Source organism: Drosophila navojoa, chromosome 3 (assembly GCF_054131105.1).
Source record: "Drosophila navojoa isolate 15081-1374.11 chromosome 3, UAZ_NAV_1.0, whole genome shotgun sequence".
Lineage (NCBI taxonomy): Eukaryota > Metazoa > Arthropoda > Insecta > Diptera > Drosophilidae > Drosophila > Drosophila navojoa.
This window is the reverse complement of record NC_142891.1, coordinates 14207082-14218418: the sequence shown is the minus strand read 5'-3', so window position 1 is coordinate 14218418 and position 11337 is coordinate 14207082. Positions and strand designations below refer to the sequence as shown.

At 37.9% G+C, this 11337-nt stretch overlaps 2 protein-coding genes and 1 non-coding gene across 5 annotated transcripts; 1 reads left to right on the top strand and 2 right to left on the bottom strand.

Annotated features, from left to right (window-relative positions):
* Window positions 1-16: 16 nt before the first annotated feature.
* On the bottom strand, window positions 17-211 carry LOC115563070 (U2 spliceosomal RNA). The gene has a single exon (XR_003980282.2). It is a non-coding gene; the product is annotated as a U2 spliceosomal RNA (small nuclear RNA).
* A 209-nt stretch (window positions 212-420) lies between these two features.
* LOC115563034 (uncharacterized) lies at window positions 421-1512 on the top strand. Its single transcript, XM_030385387.2, has one exon. It carries the CDS (start codon window positions 518-520, stop codon window positions 1442-1444), a length of 927 nt encoding a protein of 308 aa, XP_030241247.1. The 5' UTR covers window positions 421-517; the 3' UTR covers window positions 1445-1512.
* On the bottom strand, window positions 1497-11172 carry Pect (phosphoethanolamine cytidylyltransferase). 3 transcript variants are annotated; one of them, XM_018098549.3, is made up of 7 exons: window positions 10665-11172; window positions 4010-4260; window positions 3883-3949; window positions 3689-3801; window positions 2733-2899; window positions 2485-2670; window positions 1497-2414 (listed from the first exon to the last, which is right to left on the bottom strand). In XM_018098549.3, the coding sequence occupies exons 1-7, from the start codon at window positions 10784-10786 to the stop codon at window positions 2097-2099; spliced, it is 1224 nt and encodes a 407-aa protein (XP_017954038.1). In that variant the 5' UTR covers window positions 10787-11172; the 3' UTR covers window positions 1497-2096. The 3 variants fall into 3 exon arrangements, with proteins under 3 accessions (XP_017954038.1, XP_017954040.1, XP_089114753.1); XM_018098551.3 differs by having other exon boundaries at window positions 2733-2860; XM_089258627.1 differs by lacking the exon at window positions 10665-11172 and adding an exon at window positions 6135-6157.
* Window positions 11173-11337: the final 165 nt, after the last annotated feature.

Sequence of the window (11337 nt, the reverse complement as noted above, 5' to 3'; positions counted from 1 at the left end):
TTTTTTAAATGTATTTATTAGTTGGGCCGAATCCCGGCGGTACTGCAATACCGGGCCAACCCGCGACAGAGGTGGAGCAAGCCCCTAGCCATCCGTCTATTTCCAAAAATCAGTTTAACATTTGTTGTTCTCCAATGGAGAAACTATCAGATGTTAAGCTGATAAGAACAGATACTACACTTTGATCTTAGCCATAAGGCCGAGAAGCGATAACTTTACACTGCTAAACTCACAGCACTACACCATTGCACTGCTAGAGCCGGTTGAGAATTATTGGAACTCAAAACTAAAATAAATGTAGTGCTGTTAAACGCATTCAATTATTATGTTGCAAATCAGCTGTTACCGAACAGTGCTGTTAGTCTGCCAGCTGTTTTTCATTTTGAATTGTGCCCGCGTAAAATCAATCAACGTAAATTTGTATGTCAAACCTAAATGTAAAATATTTAGGTTTCAAAATTTTTGTTTTATTTTTGTTTCTAAATTATGTGGTAGTATAATTTCTTAAGGCCTAACAATGCAACCCGCCAGCTCGTCCAATGGAATTACCACTGGCTTCGACGCTGACGATTTTCCCAAATCCAGGAGCAGCAAGCGGCGACAACGTCGGAAAGAAAAGCACATCAAACATTTGGAAGACACCAAGCATTTAATATGCACCAAACATTTCTCCAACTATCGCTTGCCGGTGGCGGTTGCCTCGACAGATTTTAAAATGGTGCAGTTGAGTCGGTATGAGTCCATTATAGATCGAGACCGCCATCCCCCACTTTATGTAATTCCGGATCAGAAATCAGAATGGGCGCGCCTGAAAATGATTTCATGTCCATGCCACGGGTGCGATTGTGCATTAGATCCGAATGGTTGGCTCTCTCATTATATAAATGTGCATATGCGCCGACTAGGTGTCCCCTTCGTGGACGTGCCATTTCCGGTTGAAAAGCAAACCTTGCGTGCTTCTTGCAACCTAAGTTATCTCGATTATGATGTGCATACTCTGTTGAGTGTCTATGGCTATCAGCGTTTTGGTCTAAACCCCCTCAAATGTCCGCGAAATACTTTGCTGCCAAAGGAATACCGTAAGTACTCCCAGCACGGCGTTCTACTGCTCTTTGCTTGCCGTACGCGACATGGACTACTTTGGCACCGTAAGCAAATTGATGATGTGGTTGCCATTTGGGTAGCGACCCCGATGCAGGGCGTGACAGTATCGTTACGCTGTGTAGTACAGCCATCCGAATCGGTACGGTACTATTCCAAACGGCTGCAATCACGTCAATTGCCGACATCTGGCCTAAAGCCAACGCCATGCCGTGACTTCATCAAAACGGACTTTAACGTAGTTGTCATTAGCTTTGAGGATTTGCGGGAGCTAATGGCAAAAAGTGAGGGTGAGCAGGTTCTCAATGTGGAACTGCATCTCATGGGCGAGCAGAGAATTTGACAGATTCAATTAGAACTTAACTTATATTTAAACATTAATCAATAAAATGACCTTTAGGCTATAAATAAGTTTTATTGTTTTTGGCAATAGTTTAATGATATATTGTTTAATAAACTAAACACATGCAAACATAATGGTACACAGACATAGATTTTAACTAAGGAATTCATACAGCAAACACAATTGTAGAGATTACGCTCGGTCGAAGCTGCAAGCTGGCTCCAAAAGTTAGCAGCTAGCATCTTCAATTATTAATTCAATTGTTCGTGAATATAAACAATAATCCACTAACATTTGTTATAGATTTTACTTAAATATATTTCGTACAATTTTGTTGAGTTCGCACTCGTTACACTTAAGAAATAAAGAAATAAAAGAATTTACAAATTTTGAGCCTACATACGTAAAATTTAGATTTGATAAGCTATAGTTATGGTATTATATATGTATACATCAAGTTTGTATACAGCTGTGTGAGCGGTAAATATGTGTGTTGTGGGGCATGTAACAATTGGGGGCCCGCTGATTTTGCTTTCGCAAATGCCCAACACAAAAACAAAACGAAATGCAAAAAAATCGACAACGATAAAACGAAACATACTTAACGAGAAAGTAGCTAAAAAGAACATTGTCTATTGTATTAAAATCGGGTCTAACCCGCCTTTTGTGTTTGCTTTTGTCGCTGCAACGCCTCGAACGCTTCGATTTCTTTCTTTTCTTTGGCTTGATTCCGACGCTCATACTCCAGCCGATGCACGATTATACGCTCCACAATGCGCTCTGTGGTCATATCGTTGCCAGAATCGATCAGCTCAAAGATGGCTCGGGTCTTAGGTACAGCGTATGGATCAACTTTCCCATCCTCAAGAGCGATTGGTGTGCGTCCATGGCAAACAACGTCTATCTTAAAATGATCCAGCAGGTCCTCAGTGACACAGTAGGGTGCACCAATGACCACCTCATTGACAAACTGCGAATGCAGAGAAGGCAGATATTAGTACAGACATGAGACATGAGGTTGTCCTTCTTTCGCTATTTACTTTGCAGGCCAAAACGCTAAGCACGCGCTCATGAAGATTCATAATTGGATAGTTGCTGCCCTTATAAGAATTGACAACGGGATCTGTATGGAGGCCCACAATCAAATAGTCGCCCAATTTTTTAGCCTTTTCCAGGAAATCCAAATGACCCACGTGAAAGAGATCAAATGCGCCAGCCACATAAACCTGTGTACGAAACGGCAGTTAATGCAATGCAAGAAATGAATAGGAATTATGTTTATATTTACAATCTTATCGCCGGGATTTGGTGATTTGCCATCGCTAAACTGGATTATCTTCTGTGTTGTTGGCAAAAACTGGCTGCAACCGGTCCAGGGACTCTTGGCTGCCGAGTCCTGACCCATGTTCGATGAACCTAAACGGGATTGCAGTTGTTGAATTTTTAAAAGTTTTGCTGTTTTGTGGATTATCAAATTTGGAAATTTTCGAATTTTTGGTTTTTGTTTTTTGATTGGTAGAGATATGGGCATTACAGTACATAGCGCAAATTACAGTTAGGTTTTGATTGATTTGATATTTCATTTCGATTTCGTTTGATTGCAGGTTTCATAGTAAATATATATTTCAAGGATATTCATTTTGGTTTGAACGCGGGGCGGCAGCACGCACGGGATTTTGAGATTTTAGTTCATAGGTTTTTTGATTTTTGAAAGTTTTGGTTAGTGGTAAACAGTGCGCACATAGAAATAAAAAGAAGAGAAATAGTAAAGATGTAGAGAGCAAAATAAAGCAAGTTTTTTTTTTTTTTTTTTTTTTGTTACAGGTTTAAAAGATTGCTACGGACTATGTAGACAAATTCTAACGGAATAATTATCGACCAACTAAAAGCAAAGCGTGCGTACCCCATTAAGGTTCATATTAATTATAAAAGTATGTCTAAACATTAAAAAGTTATAACTTTGCTTCTCTCCTCATACTTGGATCTTGGATTTTGTGTCGTGTGTGTGTAAGTGTGTGAGTTAAGTTCAACATGCAGCGAAATAAAAGTATCGTAAAGTAGAAAGTACCAGAAAATTAACATAAAAGAAAAGAGAGTGTCCAAAAGCAACATTAATTGTTAGTTCGGGTTAGTTAACCGTATGTGGGTATATGAGAGCAACAGCTGGATGATGAGGTGGATGCACATAAAAGAACGCAACTTATAGCTTATTAATTAATCTAAGCAACACGCATATGCTGCTACCTTCTTTCTCGATATCATATTCGGCGGAGCCTTGACGGAAATGGTTGCGTGTTAGCAGCAACATGCGACCCACGAGGTCTGTGGTCGAAACGCCAGCGGTGCGCTTGACTTCCCTGTGACGAGCAGAGAGGGAGAGCGTGAAAGAGAATAGGATTAGTTACAGATTACACTTTCGATATGTGTGGGTCACTCACTTGTAACGGTTGGCTGACTTCACCAGATGATATGTGTCGACACCCTCGGCAGTCATTGTGATGTCATCTATGATGAAGTCAACAGCAATTAGCAAATGGAGAGATTCATTATTGATAGGCCACTTACCGCCATGCACACAGAAATCACAGTCATTTTGATCGAGGACCTCGAGAGTGGTCACGTAGGGCGCACCGAGAACCACCTCGTCGACCCACTTAATGCCCTTCACCATTTTGACGCGCTCCTCCTCGGTGAAAACGGGCGGTCCCTTGTGTTTGGTGATCTCCTCATCGGTGTGAATGCCGACAATTACTTTATCGCCAAGTGCCTTGGCTTGTCGCAGTGAATTGGCATGCCCAAAATGGACCATATCATAGCTGTCAATTATAAAAAACAACTATGCATATTAATATTTACGTTGTATATTGTTTCCGCCCCCAGTGCACTCCCTTATCAATTTAACCGGAATAGAAAGAGAAACCAAGCAAGTAGGAAATTGTTTAGACCTTATCTATTATAGAAGGAACATAGCGCGTGTAGCTCAACTAATTAAGTTATAGATCTGGAAAAGGAGATAGAAAAAGTAAAAGTCTTGAGCCTGATAACTGGTGAATGCCATTTAAAAGATAGCTCAAGTTCATTGAGCTCATTTTTTAATAGATTGAAGCAAATTCGTTTCAGATCCGGTAAAAGTCTATTTGCGTTTTCAATTACCTAGTCTTATAGCTAGACTAATATAATTTACAATAGTATTCGTTTCCATTTGACATAACTAATTAATTTAGGTCTGGTAAAGACTATATAATATTTCCAATAAATTCAACCAAATTCGTTTCAGATTAGCTAGACTAATATAAATTACAATAGTATTCATTTCCAATTGAACTAACTAATTAATTCAGATCTGGTAAATAAATAAGTAAAAGTACATTTAAAAATACATTTACAATATTTACAATACTATTATAAGCTACAGTTGCATTTCAAAGTAAAGTAAAATTAAATTTTAGATTAAGAAAACATCAATTAATTGACGAGCTAATACCATTTATAATACTATTCAGAGTTTATTGAGCTCAAGTTTCCAATGAACTGAAACGACCTTGTTGTAATCGAATATGATGCGATCCCTGACGACTGATTCATGTGTAACATTAGCTAAATGTACCAGATAACCCTGAAGTCGATTATAGCTACTATATTAGCACACGGACGGCAAAGTTTTCCATGCATAGCCGGGTTCATATACCTCCCCGATGACAATTAATGAAAAAGCTGTTAACTAAGCGGAAAAACTCAATCACAGTCCGTGTGACTTCTGATATTTACCCTCTAAAAGTGTCGATGGAAACAAACAAAAAAACAATAGAATTTTGCGCAGTTAAGCCACATTATTCAATTAACTATTGAGACTTTAATTACGAATATTCAAATGAACAATGCATGTGCCGAGAGACAAGCACTTGCGTAAAGCAAACAAAGCCAGGGAGGTAAAACTCATATTCAAAGTGCGAATAAGTCAATGTCTGGCCCCCAAAGACGGACGCCACTTGCTCGAATCGCTCCACTTTTTCTTTCTTTGTCGAGCGTCGCCATCGTCGCACTTTGGACACGATCATCAGTTGTGAATCGCCACAACAGCGTGTGATGCTTGTGTGTGAGACATGATGAGTTTCATTGATTTCATTGCATTCATTTGTCATATATATACGTATACTATATACTCATATATATCAAATGTATGGAATGCGGGAATCCAAGCGCATTTCTTGCTAACACGTGACAAGTTCTTGCCAAATGTTTTGTACGTGCCGAGAGGCTTTAATTTAACACTTGCCCATTTCTTTTGTCCCAAAACTTACGAAATTTATTCGTGTAAATATTGTTGGTATTTTATTGCTATCCACAAGTTAAATAAGCTCGCGTATTTCAAAGGGACACCCAATGGCATAGAGTATACATTGTTTATTATTATAAAACACTACAGAATTTTAAGCGGATGTCAGTTTGTAGATAAATATGCTTAAAGCTTGCCAAACCTAAACAATATAATATAATATAATATATAGCAATATGTCTTAAGTGATTTGCAGAAACTGTTGTAGATAACCGAATACATGATATCAATGTGACGAGGCCAGTTAATTGCAATTAAATAATTATTGTTTATGCAAGAGAGTCCACTCACGAAGCCGAAAAGAATGAATGTACCATAGCTGGTTATGTGTATAACAACTGATAACTCACTCACTTAACTCACGACAGCAAAAAGCATGCGAATCGAATTCCAGTCAATTGCCAGGTGAGCCCATCTAGATAACAAGCCACGACGTCACCTATATCGAATAGTCAGACTGGGCCACGTCTATTACTAGACGATGGGAAGTACTGGTAAATGTAATGACATTATATAAGCAGTTTTTGTAGAGCGTCAAGGCATGACCAAGGCCCAGAAAATACGTAGATTAGCCATAGCATAAATATTTTCAACTAGTCATACTAGTCGGGGCAATCGAAGAAACTGTGATGCTAAACGACGTCACTCAATTGAACCGATAAGGTTCTGAAGACGGCCTTAACAACAAAATGGATTTTGGGTAGACAGAGCAGATTGTGGTCCAATCATCATTCATAAAAACAACAACAACAACCAACCACCGAAGAACCTTTGCTCCCGGAGATTTTGCGACACCAAAGAAATCTGTGCCGAATGGAATTATATATGTATATATAGCTGCTACGTCTATAGTACACATGTGTGGAGGATCAACTATAGCACAGAGCACTTACTGGGGCTTTAATCAATTGAATTACGCTGACCGCCGCTGATTAAGAAAATATCACGCGATTCAGAGTAGAATTTGCGCTCCCGCGATAATGGAATCACAGGAATAGCGACGAAGCGCATATACATATGCACATACATATGTGTTTACATATGTACATATATGCTGAGGGAGGCGCAACGGATGCCCCAAGGGGTTTACATTGATTTTGGACGGCCCAAGTTCATTGACACGACATAAAAAAAAACAAGTAAGAACGTTGCAGTCGGGCGCTACCGACTGCGGAATACTCATTCACATCCCGCGGAAAACTCTTTTTTGTAAATTGCAAATTTTGTTATTTTAGCTTATTTTATATTTTTTAAATATTTAAATTTTATTTTTATATTTTATAAAAATCTTTCCTTCCGTGTTATCAATGCCTATTAAGCCTATTTGTATATACATATACATACATACATATGTATGTAGGTAGCTCAAGCATATAAATGTCGCAATTTGATAATACAAATGCCGATTGCCACGCCCCTAGTGGCCGTAGACACCTCATTTTTGGCCAGTTCTTAGAAAGAGCTAACGGTTACGTAAATGCGAAATTTGAATGCTTACGCTCAAAAAATGTGAAAATTACAGGGTATTTTTCGATATGCCACGCCCCCAAAGAGGCGTGACAATTATTTTTAGGGCATCGATAGAGGACGTTACCAGTAACTTAACTATCCAAACTTGAAGCTTCTAGCTCTTAAACTGTCGGAGATATAAAGTTTTGCGGTTTGCCACGCCCCCTTTGGACGGACATATATCCACTATAGCTTGTTGGACTTGGGAGGTCAACTCGCGTATATATACCAAATTTCAAGTCTGTAGCATCAATAGTGCCTAGAATATAGCCAAATTTGAAAAATCACTATATCTTCAGGTCCGATTTGCCACGCCCCTAGTAGGCGTAGACATAAAAATTTTTCATCAGTCATTATAGAATTATAGCATTAGCTCACGTGCGAAATTTCAACGTTCTAGCTTTAGAACTTTAGGAGATACAGTTTTATCTGATTTGCCACGCCCCCAATGGGCGTAGATATATCCACCATAGCTTTTTGGACTTGGGGGGTCAACGCGGATCTACATACCAAATTTCAACTTTCTAGCTCTTCAACTAACATGATTTCTGGTATATCGGAAAATGCATTTTCCGATTTGCCACGCCCCTAGTGGGCGGATCGGGAAAATTTTAACACTTTATAAATCGGAGTTATACACGAGTATGTGTTCCAAATTTCAAGTCTCTAGCTTCAATAGCGGCGAAATGAACTGCGTTCATACGGACAGACGGACAGACGGACAGACGGACAGACGGACAGACGGACGGACGGACGGACAGCAAGACGGACATTGCACAAAACCAATATACTAATTCACTTCGTGAATGAGTATAAAAACGAATTCTTGTGCCATTCACAATGCATCCTAACGTTTGCGTCAATGATCTTTCCTATCGATGGGAAACCATTTCAATTGATAGAGATTAAAGGGCCACGTCTGACATGAATGTATATATACATTTTTTTTGTTACTTATTTATAGCATGGGCTGGGCCGAGCTGAGCTGAGCTGGGGATGGGGCACAGCTGGTGCTGAATGGATTTGGCATGATTCTCCTTATCTCCCATATGCGCATAGCTTTCCCCACGAGCAATGCTCATTAACCCCAGATCATCATGGGGCGGCTGCTGCTACTGCTCATGTGGCACTACAAATCATTCAATGTACCCGGAAAATGTTCAGTTATAAAATATGCTTTTTAAGACGTGCTCCAAAAACGTTGGCCTCCCTAAATCGTAATAAAAGGTTATGTATATACACATACATATATACAGATGTACATATCGACTTAAAGGTTGATAGAAAATCATATTATATACAATTTTTACATACAAGAGCTAAAATTCCTTTTTTTCGTGAGTCAGTTTATATAGTTCGAAATTGGGGTAAATTTAATCTTCCTCTTATGTACATTATCGGGGAACTACCTTTTATATAGTTTTAACACATAAGCCATATGATATGTATTTGGTTGTATGTGTGGCTTTAAATATTTGGTATAGATAGTTCTCATTTGATAAAGTTTCCATATTATATTTATAGTTCACACTCTGCTTATCAAATGCGACAGGTGTGCTATATCATACCACACATTCGTTGACATTTTGATACCCTAATTTTGAATGCAGATTGCTCGACTAACTGAACCTGTTAACCTTTCAAGCTGCACTATGTAAAGCATAGGTTTACTTTGAATTTATAGTGAAAAAGTACATATGTACATATGTATGTCTTTTCTTTTGTGCTTAAAAAATAAATTATAAAATCTTTACCCAAGTGTTCTTTAAAAACGCTGTGTGAATATACATATTTATAGATTTGTGAACTCATACATATATCTGTATGTATGTATGTATATGTGCTTAAATATATACGAGAATTTGAAGTTTTTATTTACAGTTTGCCCTTTAGAAAGTTTCACTGGTGATTTGCTTTGACCGCTGACCTTGACTACGATGCGAAATGTCAATTTAATTATGCAAACGAGCAAACACAAAATGTGCAAATTGCAATGCTGCACTAGAATATATCCTGTAATCATTGAACAAATCTGTGTGTGCAATCATATTTAATTAATCTAAATTTGCAAAAATATACAAAACTCTCGGTCATATTTTTCAAGTAATTTAATATTTTTTTGAAGAGTATTTTTAAAAATCTCTCTAGACTAACAGGTTGATATGTTATATATTATAAAATATCTATAATATATAGTTGTGTAGTACAGATAGTGTGTAATATAACATATGTGAATACATATATAATATATTTAATTTTTATTCTATATTTAACACTGATTTACAAAAATATTTTTATACATTTTCACACAGTTGTAGGGTAAATTTGCTCATGCGTATGTACATATGTATGTATGTATTGGAAATTACAAATGCGCCGACAATGACGTAGACGATTTACAAGTTGGGTCAATGGCGTGCGTCCGGCAATCCAAATGTAGGCCGCCCAAGTTGGCGAGCGTGGAGCATGCGCGCAAAGAGAATCACGTGATGTTTGGGCAGACGCCGACCGGCCCATAGTCAACGTAAGGCCACGTAAACCATGTAAAGTCCGAAAGAAACGTGCGAGACGTAAACAGAAACAAGGGGATGAAGCTAAAGAGTGTGAAGAGCTGAGGCTATGCTGGTGCCACAGATGTACGCAGCATTGTGTACATACAGAGAATCACGCGATGCTGCTATGCTTGGGCGTGTGCATCTATTCTAAAGGCACATGCGAGCATGAGAGAGATAGACACAGAGGACGTCAAAGCAGAAGAGAACAGTTGCGGAAGTCTCTTTTAATTGACATTTGCATATACATACGGACAGGCAAACATACATACATATGCATATCTGTATGCGGACAATAAGTCTTTATAGGTTGCATATCACAAAGAATCATTATATATATATGTCTATACATACATAACCCGATCTGGGGACAGACGAAGAAACCGGTCAAACGGGCTGCGTGGAGAATATAATAATGATAATCAAACGCAACTAATGCTGTTGAGAATTATATTATTGGCTATTGCTTCGCCCATTTGCAATACTGCGTCGTGATTGTATAAATATGTATGTACATATGTGTGGAAGAACTTAATAAGAAACACGGGTTTCGCTTTTAGTTTTGACCTTGGACCTATTTTAATTCAAATGAATGGCTAATCTGTCTGTAGACGCACTATATTTACAAACTTTTCATATTGATAAGATTGACGCAATAAAAATTCAAATGCCGTTGGAATAGAAAATTGATATAATTGTATATTATTATACTTTTAAAACTATGCACTTAAAATATTTCAACAGATAGTCGTCACACGGCATTACGTATATATCATTTATATGTAGATATGTATGTAAGTTAGACATCAACAAACTGACTCACCAGCCATCGCACCATACGCGCACTTCCTTTCTTGTACCGTTGCATTTTTTGTTGCTGGCATCGCCGTTGCCGTTGCCATTACCGTTGCTACTGCAAGTACCGTTCACTAATTTGTCACTCATTATTATTTAATTATTTTAGAATTTTTCTTTTCGACTAGAGATTGTCCTAAACCAGAATCACAAATAATACATATATATATTTATTTATATAGGCAGATTTTAAATATACACTGAAAATACCAAACTAAAAGCACATTGATTATTATACGAAGAAACGAAGGCGACGTGCACAGTTCGAGCGCCTAAAGTTGTTTGGGTCGAGTTGTGAGTAAGTGTAATATATTTATTTCGACAGTCCCGAAGTAGCTACTTAGTTTTTGTTTTGCTTATCAGCGCGCGAACGCCTCGGTTTTCTCAAGTGTGTGTAATTTTTATGTTCTAGTCGCTCTACAAACGTATTGCTCAATTTACGTTGCCTTAAACAAAACTAACAGCTGATTGTCAAGGTGGCCGTATCACTAAAACGCATAAAATACCAAAAATAAATGCCAATCGCAGGAAATGTTTACAACGCAATTGGGAAGATTTGAGTTTAATATTAATTCGCAATATCACTGATTAATATATAAATATATTTAATTAATTGATAACTCCTGATTTTGTTTTATTAT

Coding starts and splice junctions, on each gene's coding strand:
- LOC115563034 (XM_030385387.2), top strand. CDS start 518: ATGCAACCCGCCAGCTCGTCCAATGGAATTACCACTGGCTTCGACGCT.
- Pect (XM_018098549.3), bottom strand. CDS start 10,786: ATGAGTGACAAATTAGTGAACGGTACTTGCAGTAGCAACGGTAATGGC. Junction 4,261..10,664: donor CGCGTATGGTGCGATGGCTG/GTGAGTCAGTTT, acceptor TATAATTGACAG/CTATGATATGGTCCATTTTG. Junction 2,671..2,732: donor CAAATCCCGGCGATAAGATT/GTAAATATAAAC, acceptor TTTCGTACACAG/GTTTATGTGGCTGGCGCATT.